The sequence below is a fragment of the Centruroides sculpturatus genome, unplaced genomic scaffold (assembly GCF_000671375.1).
Source record: "Centruroides sculpturatus isolate CEXI.00-Female unplaced genomic scaffold, Cexi_2.0 scaffold238, whole genome shotgun sequence".
NCBI classification, from domain to species: Eukaryota; Metazoa; Arthropoda; class Arachnida; order Scorpiones; family Buthidae; genus Centruroides; species Centruroides sculpturatus.
Genome location: NW_019384806.1, coordinates 611418 through 628715, shown reverse-complemented (window position 1 = coordinate 628715; position 17298 = coordinate 611418). Strand labels below are relative to the sequence as shown.

The following is a 17298-nucleotide window of genomic DNA, read 5'->3' as shown; positions in this document are numbered from 1 at the left end:
TAATTCTTGGTTTTGCAAATTTTTCCCAGAAATCTTTTAGCACATTGCTGTGACTGTTGAAAATTAATTCCAGCATTTAGAAAACACTTGCTGTTTATCAAGTTGAATATAACACACAAAAATTATTGATCCAAAGCAATGTAATTGATCAAATCTCCACTCACAAATTTTTACCCTAACAGGAAAGTTAAGACAAAACCACTTGTAGCAGCAGTGTTCTTTCTATTGTGGATGACATAAAAACTGCTCTGTTGATGCAATCAACATATTTTCCATCAATGTACAGTCGACCCCCCCCTATAATTACGGTCCCTATAATTACGATTCCTATAAAACTACGAAAAAATTGCTACCGGTATCCGTAAAAAATAGTAAAAGTTCCCTATAAACACCTCAAACGTCATCGGGAAGCCGAACTACTTTCCCGCCGTCCGTAGCGCCACGCTACGGAGAGATTTCTATCGTCTGGACAGTATTATATAAATTATATATAAATTAGGTACTGTACATATAATTATATATTAATTATATATAAATTAGGTACTGTATATATAATTATATATTAACTTATTGTAACTTTGTTATAATTAAATATATAATTTCCGCCGTCTAGCGTGGCGCCACGCTACGGAGATTTTTACGCTAACTATCGTCTGTACAGTATGTAAATTAGGTACCGTAAGTCTAATACAGTACTGTAATTTTATACATTTCTTGTGAAAGAAACATTTCTTATTCAACGGCGATTAAAATTATTTATATTAATGATGTCTCCGAAGTTCAAGGAACTATTCGCAGAAAAATAAGTTATTAGAAATCGGCCGCTGTTTGCTGAGCTGTTCCGCGACGAAAACAATGTTGAGCAATGGCAATGTCGAATGGTGACACTCGGTAAGTAATCCTACAATTTTTTATTTATAGCGTAGTTTATACGGATTATTTCCAAAAAAAATATACGTATTTTGGAAATGTTCAGTCGTATTAGTCTAGAATCGATTAATTTTATGGAAGATAATCTTTCAAACAGCCGTAGTCCATAAACTTGATACGTGTCGGGTTGTGATTGGAAGGATTCGTAAGAAATCGGATTCCTAAAGAATGGAACGTATCTCTATCTTATAGGGGGGTCGACTGTATGTGAAAACCAGCCTTTACTCGTTTAACTGCTTAACCGGAGTTTACACTATTTAATCATATCTTAAATTTCTCTAGTGCAATTGGGTTGTAATCCATCTGATGATCTCTATATACAAAATTCTGTTTTAAAATCTTCCAATTAAAAATTATATATGAAGATATTATTTAATAAACAGTACATGAGGGTTGTCCCAAAAATAATGCACATCGCGCTCTAGCGGGCGTTGTAGGCAATGTAGACAGCTAATCGAAGTGTCAGTGTGCAGATTGAAGTCTTGCAAATACGTTAGTATCATATGGTAGTGGAATTCGTTTAAAGGAAAAATGCCAAAAATTCAAAAAGATGAGAACAGTCAGTCAGGTAGGATTTCAGCAATAGAGCAACGTACATATATTCACATCTAAACAGTGCGTGGTAAAAAAGTGTACGAAATTCATTAAAAGAAGCGTGTGGACAGTTTACTGTGAAATGTAACACAGTACAAAGGTGGCACACGAAGTTTCAAGAAGGTCGAATAAGCATCAAAGACAATCCAGACATGGTGCGGCCATTTACTGTAACAGCTGACAACACAAATGCTTCAATCATTGCAATGTTGCTTGACGAAGACTGGAGAATCACAGTAAGAGAAATTGAGGCAGAGACAGGAATCTTGAAAATGAGCGGGCATCATATGGCCGCAAGCCGCACCACAACCTTGTGTGTGCTTAGCACCTGTGTTAAAACAGGTGTTAAGCACACAAAAGGTTGTGGAGTGGCGGACGGCCGATCATCGAACTTCTCAAAAAATACAGCTGGAAACAGCTCCGCTACCCGGCTTATAGTCCTGATCTGAGCCCACCCGACTTCAATCTCTCCGAAGAGAAGTGACCCGACAGATTCAGATGCTCAATAAGAAGGGGACACTGAACAAAATCCAAGCACTTCTGCACCATTGGAAGCATGCATTGATAAGGGAGGGGATTATTTTGAAGGCCTGTAATCACTTGTATTTTCTTCAATAAATATTTTTAGAGTTAGAGCCAACTGTGCATTACTTTTGGGACAACCCTTGTATAATCCAATTAAGCAGCCAAATGAATAATAAAACTTTTTCTTGTTTCAATTTACAATGTATTTCAGTAGTCAAATAGAAAATAATAAAGCTTATAGTTTATATTAAAAAATAAGATCATTGGAAAGATTTTTTAACATTTATTACATCACATAAAACATGTACAGTATTCTGACTAATAAATAAAACTGGGATCAAGAGTTCATTCAAAGCTCAAATTACTCATATTGACAAAAGTATCCTAGCTTCTCTATCACAGTCAATAGTAAATGATTACAGTAGAGCATCGATTATCCGACTCAATTGGGGAATGGGGTTGGTTGGATAATTGAAAAGCCGGATAACCGAAAAGTACGAAAAAATCCATTATTAGTGTAGTATATTATTATATCCCATGTAATTAATATATTAGTATATCGCTATTAACCTACATCGTGTTGAATTTTCATCAATGTTAAGCCTAACAAAAATTTTTTAAAAATAATAATCGTCACTATTGTATTGTTAAAAATTAGAAAATTAAGCCTTGTTTAAATACTGGCTCCCTTTCATGGTCGAGCCAGTGGTGCCAGTTAAAACATGTAAAAATAATATTAAAGTAGCCAAGACATCGCCAAATATTGTAGCGCCACATCACTAGCGGACATTTGAATTTGCCGACTAGAACGTGGTCAGTTAACCGAGGTGACGGTTAATCGGGGGTCGGATAATCGATGCTCTACTGTACATGCAAATCACTAATTAAAATTTGTTGTTGTACAGTAATGGAAATAATGTCAGTAAAACTTTTAATAATGTTTTGAAGCATTGTTTAGAGCAGCGATGGTAAAACTATAGCTTGTGAACCACATGATGATAAAAAAAACTCTCAATTTAATTGTTAACAAGAGTTTTTGAAGTAAAATACGTTTTTAAACAAACAATTTTACATGTAGTGACAAATATTATTAGTGTGTGTAATTTAAATTGTTTTTTATTCGTTTTGATGCCTTTTTTATTGTTATGAAAGTTTTATTTTGTTTAGGTGCACTTGTATAGAGTATACGAGCAAGTCCTTATTTATAAAATTCCTCGACATTATAAAATTTGAATTTGCATGAAACATAAGAAGCTTTATTAAGATTAGTTTAAATCTGTGAATAAACAGATTTTGCCTATAAGTTTGTTGAAATGTTAAAAAGAAAAAAATATATATTTAATACAGCCCTTGAAGTTTTCAAAAATTTTCAATGTGACCCACCAAATGAAAATTTTGTCTACTCTGATGTAGAGTATTCGATTAATACAATGAAACATAGTAAAATGCAGTGTTACACCTCAATAAGTACATTTAAATCATATTGGCTGCATTCAGCAGACTGAACAGCACAGTTATTGCATAATTTTCTGCTGAATGCTCTCTATAGTACTGCTGTTTTGGAACATGTTTGGTGTTTTGATGTCACATTTAGTAGCAGATTTATTTTACCCTACCTTTGGGTAGTTAAAAGTGGTCAAAGAGAGCGACACCCACATAGCATATGAAGTATATATTATTTACACATATGAAGGCATATATTACAGTATTAATTCATCCAAAAATAGTTATCCTCATCTGAAAACAGATATACACAAAATAAAACTTTGAAATGAATATAATTTATTCTGTTAAATGTTAAGTTTTTGGAAATAAGCAGAAGCTACTGTAACACCTCAATCCTCTTACATTAACTCATTATTCAGCAAATTCATTGCCATTATGTAACAGTTATTGATTCCTTCCACATCTTTGCTCAGTTGAAACTGTTGAGTCTAATGAATGCAGCCATTTTCTTAACAACAAACAAAATTTCAAGAACTGGCAATTTTGACAGATTATTCACTTTATTTAAAAGAAAATTCATATCATGTCATCAAATCTTTTAAGTTAAATATTTGAAAGAGTGAATGAATATTTGTATAATAAAGCTTCTATCTTGTTTAAATTTATTACAAAATTATCATTATTAAATAAAATATTGTCCTATATAAATTTTAATGTTTTACTTACTCCTTCTCTTCTTAATTGAATAAAAAATTGTTTTCTTTTAAATGATATTTTCACAATCTTTGCCCTGAAAAAAAAGCTGTATAAGGAAATAAACTGAAAATCTCTTAAGAATAAATAAATCGGTTATATTTACCAAGAAAATGTATTAATTTTTCTGTTGTTCTGAAAAACAACCAAACCAGCAGACGTTACTCCTAACTGAATTTCTGCATTTGTCGAATCCTGCAAATATTTATTATTATTAAAATTTTTTCTAAAACAATGAAAAAAGATATAATAAACTGTCTCACTTAAACTGGAACTATATACTAAACCAACAAATTGACACCTAAATGCAAATTCCAGCATATAATGAACAAATAAAATTTAATATACAAACACATAAGACAAGTCTGACAACAAGAAAGTGCCAGGAATGTACCGCATTCCATTGCAGGACAAACGTTTTAATAAGCATATAATACACATCAGATCCACATACAGATCACTTGAGGTTAGAATACGGGACCACAAATATGATATGTCCAAGGGGAAGTATAATACTGAACTAGCCCAGTATGCTACCGAACCCGATGTTTCTCCATGTTGGGATGAAGCTACTCTTTTACACAGGGCTTTTGACCGACATGACTTATGTTCATTGAAGGCTCTTGAAATTTATATAGCGGTCATGAAGGGAGGTTCCATTAACTCAGACTATATTCCAGTTCCACAATCGTTGAAGTATTATTTACAATGGCACAAAGCATAATGATAATTTTTATGTGTAATTATTTATTTATCTTTATGCAATGTGAAGGAAACAATTTCCTTATTGAATATCATTTATATGTTAAGACATCGGACTAACTTTTACAACACCACATAACATAATAACAATGAATTTATTTATAGCTTTATTTAAAAAATAATTAATTTGTATGATGTAAGTGTAATGATTTTTGTATTGATCATCATTTAAATGTTTAAAAATTGGAACACAGCTAAGTTTGAAAGTTAGAAATTTTCGAAAGATAGAACTATTTTTTGTGTTTTGTACATTCATTCCTGATGAGGGCCTCTGAAAGACAGCCAAAAATGTTTGAACATTAAATTTTATTTGTTCAATATATGCTGGAATTCGCATTTAGATGTCAAGTTGTTGGTTCAATGAAAAAGGCATGCAAAATTTAAGTATAATATTCTAAAACATAATTTTTGTCGTCTTTGGAGAAAGTTTGTAAACTGATGAATATATAAAGTAAATTTATCATATTTTTATGAATTAATAATGATACATATATTTCGTATATATTTTGATATATATTAATATAGTCTTATATGTAACAATTGACAATTATAATAAAATTAACAGAATAAAACATTAAAATAAAAAATTATACAAATATCCAGTGAATGTTTCTGTTATTTTTAATGTACTATATTTTATGGCACATAAGATGAACCCACATTTTGGTAAAGAATATTTTGGAAAAAAGTATTTAATGTATTCAAGCCATCCCTTGCCTTTTGCAATCTACCCAAAAACTCTTCCCTTGCCTATCATTGGACAACTGGGGATCAAATACAGGTGAATTAAAAACCCCCAGTAATTTTTCAGGGAGTTGATCTGTATGGATATTTTTGGCCCTTTCTCTCACCAATTGACAGCTCCATTGTGGGCCTGGCTAAGCCCATAGAGGGCTTGCTAAAAATGCCCCTTAGTATCCATATAGCAGAAAGATTTTTTAAAATTTACCATTTAAATATTCAACATAAATATATGCAAAAGCTGCTTAACTAAATCAAAATTAAAATAATAAGGATGCCAGAGAACTTGCTGGTTAGATATGATCGAGGCAGACAATGGCTTGCCTCTGTGCCAGCACTCTTATGGATAGAAGGAATATGATCTGTAGGGTGACCCAGGGTTGGCAACAACTGAATGATTATCATCACAAATTGTTTAATTACACAATAGCATTTTTATTCAAGAATTAGGTAGAGGTTACCTGTAGCCTACCAAAGGCCATCTGGAAAATTCATTAGCCTAAGGGAGATTGCAACTTCATAAGAAACCAGGCAATTTTTAGCCTTTTTTGTTTTTTAGACAAAAATTGAATCTTGTATGCTATGAAATATAGTAATATTCAGATTGCCAAACGTAAATTATAATAATCAGAATCAAGAATTCTAATTACAACTTTTTGATACAACTGTCATTTGGGACTAGCATAATTTTAATGACTGATAAATACCACAATATTCAGATACAATATTACAATATAGGTATGTAATATGTAATATTAAAGGTAATAGTTGAAGATTACTACCAAATCAATTATTTATTTCCTCATTTTACTTGTCAAAAGGTAGATAAAGTAACTATGTGTGTCTTCAATGCATGTTTACTTCCTAACATATTTTCATTAAAATCTGTCATTTTAACTGTCAATCTATAACTGCAAAAAATATTTCTCACATTTCTATAAGATGTTACATTTAACAGTTTCACTAATTTATTATATATTTTATATANTATTTAATAAAAAAATATATATATAAAAATACTAAATAATAAATATAATGGTGTATTATTTATCTGTTTATATTTTAGAAGAACCTGACACCACACTACTAAATTTAATTTTTAACTTTTCAAAAGCAGGTGTATAAACTACAAGATAATTTTCAGTTATACACAGCTAAAATAATTATCAAAATATGGTCTAAAATTAGCTTTAATATAAAAACAACCCAATAATTTAAGCTTATTTTTTGTAACTTTCAGGCTACGATTATATTGATATGTATATAAAGCCAGCTTGTAGAAAGTTTATTGTTTTGAAATTCTGTTTAATTAATCAATTGTTAATTATATCAACAATTTATATACAATTTAAACAATTCTTAATTGTTAATGTGAAAATAGTGTATGAAATGAAGTTAATTCTTTCTTAAACCATTAAAATTTAAATTAAGAAATATTAATAAATTATTTTAGTATTAGATCTATAATAATAGAAGCAGTAAAATATTACTGGTGCTTACCCTTACCCTCGCCCAGTGCAAATCCACCCCGTACATATCCAACCTCTTTGCATGATCCAGGAAATTGTATTCTGCATCAGCTGGTGTTTGACCTCTGAAAAACACAAATTATTAATGTATGAAATTAAAGAAAATGGTTAACATTTAAAAGAAATTACTATTAATTTATTGGTCCAAGAAATTATGTTATGTTAATTTTCTGGATTAAAACCGCAAATTTATAGACTGATTAAATTTAAGTAAAATTAGTGTGTTTTTAAGGTTTAACTGAAAATAATTTATAGTACAGGGATGGGCAAGCAAGAATTCAGTGGGAGCTAAAATGTGGTTTTTGCAAAATGCATGGGAGCCGCAGTTCTGTACATTTTTATTCTGTATTGCAGTTCTGTACTGCGATTTTATTATATAATATAAAACAAATATTGAATTTTTTTAATAAACATATTTTCACAAAATTGTAAAAATAATAATAAAAAAGCAGAAACTAACATTTTCAGCAAGAGCTGTACGTAACTCAAAAAGAGCCGCATTTGCCCATGTCTGTTATAGTACTTATTTCCTATATTTATTTATTTACTGCATAGTTTATATTTAAATTTAATTTAAATTACTGAAAACAAAGTTTCAAACAATCTATTTCAGCTGTAGTTATTTTTTTCTAAAATACATTTTCTGATTCATGACGTCTTTAATCTTATTAAATAAGTAATCTTCTTTATAAATTTAAAATGGTAAAAATAAATTCAAGTGACAAAGAAAAAAAACGAGTGTCATATATTTTAATTTATTTTGTCGTAAAACCTGTACAAAGTACTTTAAATTAATGTATGCAAGTTCAATTTGTTAACTGACAACAAGAAAAGTTTAATGTTCTAATGTTATTTTGTGTTAAAGGAGTGAGACAATTTACTTTTCAAAGGTACACAAGAAATTATAAGTTAAGATTCTTGAAAAACAGCTTGTTATTTTTAAAATTTAAATTATTAAGAGTAATAACTTAGTATTAAAAGAAGTTAAATTGTAAAAGGTTTCATCTGAAATGTACCAAATTATTTGACTCGTTTGAATACACAGATATAATCTAAGTTTCCAAAGGACTCCATCAAATAATCATTAAAAATATATTTATAAGCCAACATTTCTTGTGTTGTCTTATCTATATTTAAGTTTATATTCTTGTAAAATGAATTAAAAAAATCAATTAGAGATGTCAAATGCTTTGAGTCAGAAAATGTTTATGACTTTCCGTTTCAAGCATTTTTCTTTCATAAAATATTACATAGAATCAAATTTGTTTGTGATATACTTCAAGTTCTCAATAATAGCATAAAATTTTTTTTGTGAAATGTTAAATTTAATAACTATTTAAATTTTGCATATTATTTGAGTCAATAAATTATTTAAAACCAGTTTATTCAGTTTATATATTATTAATACTCTCTAATCTATATAATAATTGATTTAAAATAAGGTAAAAACTGGTGACTAAGATCTATACAGCTAAAAACTTTAATAAATGAAATACAAACTTGTGTAATTTATGCAATTCAATAATTTTCTTCTCTTCTTCCTCATTCTGATTTGGAACTAATCTTAGTTCTGCTAAATAACCATATTTATGCTCTTCTGAATTATAATCACCAAGTTCAGCTAGAAATAATGTAAATAAATAATATATATTAATATATTAATTATGTATAAATATCTTCTTTGTATCTTTATAAATATTTAATTGCATAATTTACATCAATGTAATTAATTAATAATTTTTTAAATGTAATAATCATCAAAGTTAAAAATTAATAATAAATTTAATTATTCTGCTTTAATGGCAAATCTTATATTACAAATAACACAACACATTTGTTCCTAACACTCAATTTTAACTCATTTCCAAAGGTTAATCAATGCTTCAAATTAAACTATTTAAATCTTTAAATACTTTCAAATTTCAGCTGAAAAATTTCTAAACAAATTCTATTTAAAGAACAGGTACAAACAGCTTAAAGCTCTGTGAAAATCTTTGGATTGCTCTCAACCATTTCCTCACGACAGTTTGAACATCTTTGTCACAGGTGAAATAAATTTATTTGAAATGTCTCAAAAGTAGAAAACAACCAAAAGTCTGAAGGTGCCAAATCTGGACTTAAAGGAGAATAGTCAAGAACTTCAATCCAACATTTTTGTATGGTATCTGATGAAAAAGCATTGATGTAATGTTTAGCAGTGCCCATGTGACACAAAAGACTAGTGACAGTTTATGACACAATCCAGTGCCATAAACTGCCACTAATCTTTTGTGAATTTCTTTGAGAGATACATTTTTGCAAGTTAAAAACTATAACCTATTGTTGCTTGGCACACGTGAAACACTTGGAAAAGTATTATCTATTTCAAACAATTAAATTTGAACTACAGCATATTTGATTCTCTAAATACATATTAAAGTGCAGCTAATGAAACAAGGAATCATTTGTCATCTAACTGCTTGCCAAGTAACAACTGTGTGAAATACTTGCACAGAGGCATTACTTATTAAATAGCCTACGTACATTTTAAATTTTACAAATAGATGCAATTTAAGTAGTTAACTGTGAAGAATATACAAACTATTGGTTTTCATATAATTTCATTCTGCTGAAAGACCTATGACAAGATCAGAATCATTTATTAAAGTTTTTAACGAAGTTGAGTGTCTTTTGGCATGACAAAATTATATGTAACCAGTAGTCTGGTTACCTTTCGCAAAGTTCATTGACCACTTAGAAAAGCAATTTAAGTAGTGCAAAAGTTAATCTGCTTTTGTAAATCTTTCAAATAAAAATATTTATTGACATATGGCAATAGGATACTATGGTTACTACCTCTTTAAGATAACCTAGAATTAGGTGAAATGAACAAACAAACAAATTCAAAAAACAAAAATAAAAATAGTAAACTAAAATAGTTTGTGATTATATCTGTTGTTTACTATTTTATTGAGAATTTTATAACTATTCAACTTCTATTTCTGGTTTGGTCAAATTTCAGTTGTTAAAGCTAGAGTGAATGAGAAAGCATTGGCCCACAATTGATCTACATTTCAGGATAAATTGCTTTTGCCTTTGACTCTGTATATTAAAAGAAAATCTATCAAAAGAAACCATAAGGTATAGGATATCTCATAGATAATACTTGAAAATAAATATTGTCTCCTGTGTAAGTAATATTTTAATAATATTTAATTTCTGGTATTTATAATAAAATTAAGCCAAAGTAAAGCAGCTAATGTTTAAGTATGACTGGTTAAAATTATTTTGTAACTAGGTGCTTTCACTATACTTTAACTAAATTTTTGATCTACAAGTGACACAGCTTTTCTTATGATTCTGGAATCAAGATACGTTTTCAGTCTATTTACAACACCGACAAATGAGGCTAGAGCTTTGATCAAGTGACTAGTGTGGATGAACCACATTAAGTTGTCATCTATAAGCAGACTGAGACATTTTAGTTTTGTTGTCTTTTTTATTCTATAGTCTTGTATAAATATTGACATCACTTATACTTTTAATAATGAATGACATAACAAAAAACTTTTGAATATTTCACAAAAACATTAAAATTAGTCAATTTCTATTTTGTTTCCTTCCATATTGAGAAAAAAGAAACAAACAAAGCCGCGCTTACATTGTACAGCATAACTCGCTAAGAGAGTGGCAGTGGCTGGAGGCACTATAATTCTTCCTTCCAAAATATCTTTTCTTATTTGAAGAAAGAGATGATACCTGCAATTTAGAAAAGTTAGATGAAACGTAAATGCAGTTATAAATATAATTATTAAGATTACATACCTCGTGTATTCTTCTTGTAGTTTGCTTGGATCGGAAACATAAAACTTCACTCGAAAATAAAGTAAATGCGGAGGACCGGCTGTAAAAAGGTACAGTTGATTAATGCTTACTTCTTAAAAATATTGATATATTAATCATATACAGTAGAACCTCCATTATCCGGACCTCCATTATCCGGATTTTCGATTATCCGGATTGTCCAAAATAAACAAAAATTTTACGAATTTGCTGATTTGCACTTGGCGAATTACGACACTGTTTATGTACATGATGGAATGCATAACTTTTTTTGTTTCAACAACGTCTCACCCAGCACAGTGGTCGTAAACTCTTAAATATATTTTACGTCGTAATAAAAATATAACTTGACAAACGTATTTATAAATAATTTATATTCAAATTAAATCATTTCTATGACCAAGGGCGGCGTAAGGCATGGACGACGTGGGCCACCGCCTATGCCTCGCGGTCCGAAGGGCCTCGCGTTTCGAAGGTTTATGCATTACTTAAAAGCCGCGAACGCGACGAAAATATTTTACTCGTCATAAAATGATAGTTTGTCAAATTTTTATTCATAAAAATGCAGTTTCAACTGCTTTTTATTTTATAAAATCCTTATTCTTGAGCCGCCAGAGGGCCTTTTAAACAATAGGTAGTCTGTTAGCGTTGGTCAGTAGTAGTACAAATTCAATACGAACGTTTGTTTCTTGAAAATCTGATCACGATTTAAATACAGTATTTACTTTTAATATTACCGATATGTCATCGAAAAGAAAACGTATTGTATTATCATTAAAAGACAAATTAAAGTATTTTTTCGATTATCCGGATTTTTCCTTATCCGGACTACCTTCATCCCCAATTAGTCCGGATAATAGAGGTTCTACTGTATTTTAATTTAGTTAACTTGCAAGACTCAAATGTTACATATGTTATAAATGGATTATTCTCATAATTTTAAGTATTTACATGCAGAATATTAAAATTTATATTGTAAAGCTAAACAATTTTTTTAACAAAACTTATTAATAAACTGTTTAAAAATCATAACAAATCAATATGAATAAATATTGATTTGTTATGATTTAGAATATAACTTACTGTAACTCTCTGTAGAATATAACTTACTGAAAATGAGTGCTTTGGTTGTGTGAATAAATATAATCAGGTACGTAACACATTTTAAGATAACAACGTACTGAACCAATAATTAATTAGACTGCAATTAACGCTAAATATTAATTACTGAAAGTTGTACTGTACTACTAATTAGTTATTAATTAATTATTAATTAGAAGAATTTGACGTTATAGGCAATGCCACTGGTAACAATATTATAGGGTTATGTCACCACCCATCAATAACTTCAACAATTAAACAACTTTCTAAATTTAATTAAATTAATCTAAAAGTTCAAACGTGACAGTTTCTATTTGAAAAATGTTTTTATGATAATTTGATTTTAAGTGCAATTTTTCATTATAGATGTATAAAATATATATATTTTACTCTAAATTTAATCTTAGAAAGATCAATAACAGATCAGAATAGAATGTGCATGTGATTATTTTGCCAGTATCACCATCAAAATGCCACATTTAATTACGCTACCAGACTCTCCCATTATTAATTAATTACTTAATATCTGATTAGTGAAACCAGATGTATTTTGGCAATTCATTAAAATTTTTTGATATTAATACTAACTAAGCCAACCTAATGTTCAATTATTGACGAACTTGGTAATTTGTTATGATTTTTATATAAAAAGAACATTATTAACAAGCAATACTCACATTTCATTTGTTTTCGTACGCATTTCGACGGATCCAGCCACCTCTGAAAATAAGTTATTCTGCATTATTTGTATCGCAAATATATATTACATACCGTATAAAAAAAAATAATTAACTGACCATGGCATCTGGAGATGGTGCAATCTCTGCAAACTGTAACCCAAAATAATCCTTTTCTATCAGTTCCAAATGTTGGAAGACTAGATCTAACAGCACCTGACCTTTAGCACGTTTCTGTAATTAATATCTTTTGTTATGTTTTCACAATAATAAATTACCATTTATATATTATTCTATCATCAAAACAATGAAAATCTTGATTTCTAAATAATAAAATTGTACTAAAAGCAAGCAATCAGTTGCTGGAGAAAACTCATTATCATCATGTACATAGGGTGACTCACAAACTTTAAACAAAACTTTCTCCACTATGGATAAATATAATTTGATGTTCCAGATGAAACAAAGTACTTAAACTACAGAAGTTCAAGTACTTTATTGTATCAGAAAGTCTCCAAATTATACTCATTCGTTACTTATAACTTCTGTTTCAAATGATACTATATACTAAGTACAGACTGCAAAGTTATAGACAAAATGGTTTTTGTCTGTAATTCAAAATTAAATAACCACAAATTTTAAAGTATAATATTATTGAATATATTTTAATATTTTACGACATTTTAACACGTACATAATAGTTTATGTAACTTAAAGGTTAAGAACTCACGTCGATTTCAAATATCTGCTGGCTGTCATCAAGGAAGAATACGGTGCAACGAATCGTCTTGATCCTCTTGTCTCGAGCAAGTTCCGACGCTCGCACGTTGTATGTGCCACTCGACCCACCCAACGCCCTCCTGGACATACTCCACGACTGACCACTAAAAAAATACATATTCTATGGATTACGTTTGACAAAAATTTTCCAACATGTTAAAATAAATTATTAATTTAAATGCTTAAATCAAAAGTTTACTTGAAAATTAAATGGAATAGACCAAATTGGCCAAACAAAATTTTAAAATAAATAGCAAACAATGGTGAATATAGTGGATAACAAGATACTTTAAAATCCATCTTAAATTATAATTAGATTGTATGAAGATTGGTTGTTATGCTAACAAACTTAGGCAACTTAACTACTGAGTCAATTCACTCATCTCTTTTAACAATGGGCTCCACTGTTCAAAAGTATTCAAGAAAAACTATTATTAAAGTGAACTTTAATAACAGTTTTCTTGAAGCAGATTTTTTTGTCGCTATTATAGTATAACACTCTTGACCTCTAAGTGCTCCCTGAGCAGAAAGAAGTCTAAAGCGCAAAAATAATAATGATATAAAATTCTTCCCAAACATTTGATTATTATTAAATACAAAATGTTCAAAAATAATGTAAACACTTTGATTTTTAATAACTTATGTGTTTATTTTCTTTTTTTTCACTTGCAAATTAAGTATAACAGAAAATATCAACTTAAAAATGGAATATAAAAATTTTAATTGTGTGTTAAAACTCACAGAAACATGTGAAAATACCACTAAATTTTGTGATATTGGACTTACAATTGCACAGCAAAAATTTGTATTGAATTGGCATTGTAAGTTGAAAAATACTGACAAATTCCAGTAGTTTAGGAATACCATACTTGATCGCCATGTGTCTTGTGATTTACACATTGTTAAGAAGTTAGAAGCAAATGATACTATGCAAAATGTACACAAGTAAATTTCTACAAGCCAAACGAGATCATAAGATGGGCTTCAACTTTGCCAAGAAACACCAAGGAAATCTGTCCAAAACTAAAGAGCGATATTCCAAGATTGGTGCAGACCCTAAACAAAGATGATCCCAACTGTTGACTTTTATAAGTGGTATTTAGTAAAACTGCAGGGGTGATTATTTTGCCTATAAAATCATGTGAAGTGATGAGGCAATACTCACACTAAAGCACAATGTGTGCAATTGTAAATCCACAGAACAACATGTGGATTTACTGAACATTAAGTGTTGTGAGTTTCCATCCTTGAGAATGATTGGACCATTTCTTTTTAATGCAAGTGTTACTGATATTGTTTACCTCAATTTACTTCAAGAATCAATCACTCCATACACTTATCTGGATAATCTGTTCCAAACAGATGGATTGGACAAAGGAGAAGCATCAAGTACCATCCATGTTTTCCAGATTTAAGACCAATGCATTTATATTTAAGGGAACACTTAAAAGACAAAGTTTATGCCACAAAGTTATCAATTATCACTGAACTACAGTAAGTTATTAAAGTAGGATGTGCTGAAATATCAACAATATCATCTTAGCTGAAGTATGCACTTCAGTTTCTTGACAATGTCAATAATGTCTGGATGAGAATGAAGAATGATTTGAACACTTGCATATTTTAGTCCAATACCTTTCCTTCATTAAAAAAGTGAAAATTAATAAAAATAAATATTACTTCACTTCATCCAACTCTGGAATATAATCAATTACATACCTCAAAGCCTGTTATCAGTGTGCAATTAACTTCAAAATACGAAAAATTAAAATTTCATGAACGTTTTCGAACCTTCAATGGTTCTTCAGGCAACAACGAATTTCCATTAGAATGCGATTAAATATGAATATTATTCGAAATTCGAATACATGTTAGCCAATGAATTTTTACTAGGCATGTGCATTATATGATGAGAATTTATACCTCTCTGTCCACTAGCGCTTGCCATGCTAAGGACAGATTTAATTCCTCTTTATGGTTGATGCAGGTGTTGTTTAGTTTGTATACATATATGGCTTCCAACCACTTTAGATGTTCAGTGTATGGCGTGCTGTGGATGATTCTCACCTGATTAAAATTCGACTCTATCTCAGGATCACTGGCGTAAATACTCAGAGCTGTGGTGGTCTTGGCGTGTTGTACGTCCGCAATGTGCTCTTTTACTCTAATGCCCAAGGAGTGCTTTGTAGAGCCAATGTAACCAAGCTCTCTATTGCATCTGTGATCTTTTATTGGGATGTTGTAGACTCCTGGGAGTCTGTCACAGTTAAGAACGTCCTTTCCACTGCGAAGGATGTCAATTAATGCATTAATTAGAAGAGCGCACACTCACTCCTCCACACAGCAAGCTCTGCATGCCGAACTGAGACATACTCATTGCATGGCCTCAGACCACGGGTATTCCAAAATTACATGTAAATTAATCAGAAGGTTCCACCACTTCCAGGAAGCGCTCCAAAGTCCACTCCTGCAATGAAGACTGGCAAGAGGAGGAAAGGATCCCGATCACTTATAACCTGTATCTCCAATCACCCTTTGCACAGATAACCAAAAAGTGCTAAAATCACATCGCATATAGAAGATGTCCAACCATTTTTTTAACACAAAGAGGAATTAAATATGTCTTTAGGATGGCAAGCACTAGTGGACAAAGAGCTATAAATTCTCGTCATTTACTGCATGTATAATGTATCTAGTAAAAATTCATCGGCTAACACATATTCGAATTTCGAATAATATTCATATTTAATGCATTCTAACAGAAATTCATTGCCACCTGAAGAAGAACTGTTGAAGGTTCAAAAATGTTCATGAAATTTTAATTTTCCGCTTTATTGAAGTTAATTGCACACCGTTAACAGGCTTTGAGGTACGTAATTGAAAATAAACATTGACATTATTAATAAGCAAAGCATATATACATTGTTTTTTCAGATATCCTATAGTTACCTTACCATCATTAAAGAGAGAATATCTTTGCTGGTGTATTTTAAACAGCCATGTATAGTTAAGGCATAGAACTTAAACTATGAGTTGACACACTGTTTCGAAGAAGCATATGGCCAGTAACACTTTTGTTTGAATTGTCTTAAATTTAATTGGAAGTCTATAAATTCAGAAAGTTTTATCAACTGTGGAGAAACGTCACATATGGCTCTAGTTAAATTTTATAAAGCAATTTGACAGATTAGTGTTTACTTAGTTATTAATTAATGAATTATCACACATTGATTTGCTGTGGTAATGTAATAAATATGATTAAATCCTAATGTAAATTAAAGATGTTCAACTTAAAATGTTTGCTTGGTGTAACTTCTAATGTAACCACACTTGTATGAGCTTAAACCTCCAAATGAAACACTTCTTTTGTAAGCTTTTTAAATTAAATTAAATTAATATTTAAAATTATTTGATCAATAAAACTATCAATGGGTATCATATGCCTACTTTCAACACTAAATTCCTCCAATCATTAATTAATTAACTGTTAATTACTAAGTTGGTATAAACTGGCAAAAAAATAGAAAAGTTTCTGTATCTTTAATGTTCTTAAAATTGGATAACAGTCTGATGTTCGCAATTGGCATAAAATTCTCATTTCCAGGGCCGTGCTGTGCTACAATGCAGAGATGCTGCCG

General features: G+C 30.1%; 1 protein-coding gene across 3 annotated transcripts in view; it reads right to left on the bottom strand.

The window, feature by feature from the left end:
• LOC111629675 (tyrosine-protein phosphatase non-receptor type 4-like) overlaps positions 1 to 17298 on the bottom strand; it is a 98523-nt gene that overhangs the window by 39440 nt on the left and 41785 nt on the right. For 2 of the 3 annotated variants that reach the window (XM_023373559.1, XM_023373561.1), the window contains exons 3-11: positions 13611 to 13764; positions 13001 to 13114; positions 12881 to 12923; positions 11085 to 11163; positions 10921 to 11018; positions 8781 to 8901; positions 7252 to 7345; positions 4355 to 4443; positions 4222 to 4285 (exon numbers count right to left, since the gene is read on the bottom strand). In XM_023373559.1, coding sequence (XP_023229327.1) covers positions 4222 to 4285; positions 4355 to 4443; positions 7252 to 7345; positions 8781 to 8901; positions 10921 to 11018; positions 11085 to 11163; positions 12881 to 12923; positions 13001 to 13114; positions 13611 to 13748 — 840 coding nt within the window. In that variant the 5' untranslated portion in view covers positions 13749 to 13764. The remainder of the gene's footprint in view (positions 1 to 4221; positions 4286 to 4354; positions 4444 to 7251; positions 7346 to 8780; positions 8902 to 10920; positions 11019 to 11084; positions 11164 to 12880; positions 12924 to 13000; positions 13115 to 13610; positions 13765 to 17298) is intronic. The other variant, XM_023373560.1, reaches the window with a different exon arrangement.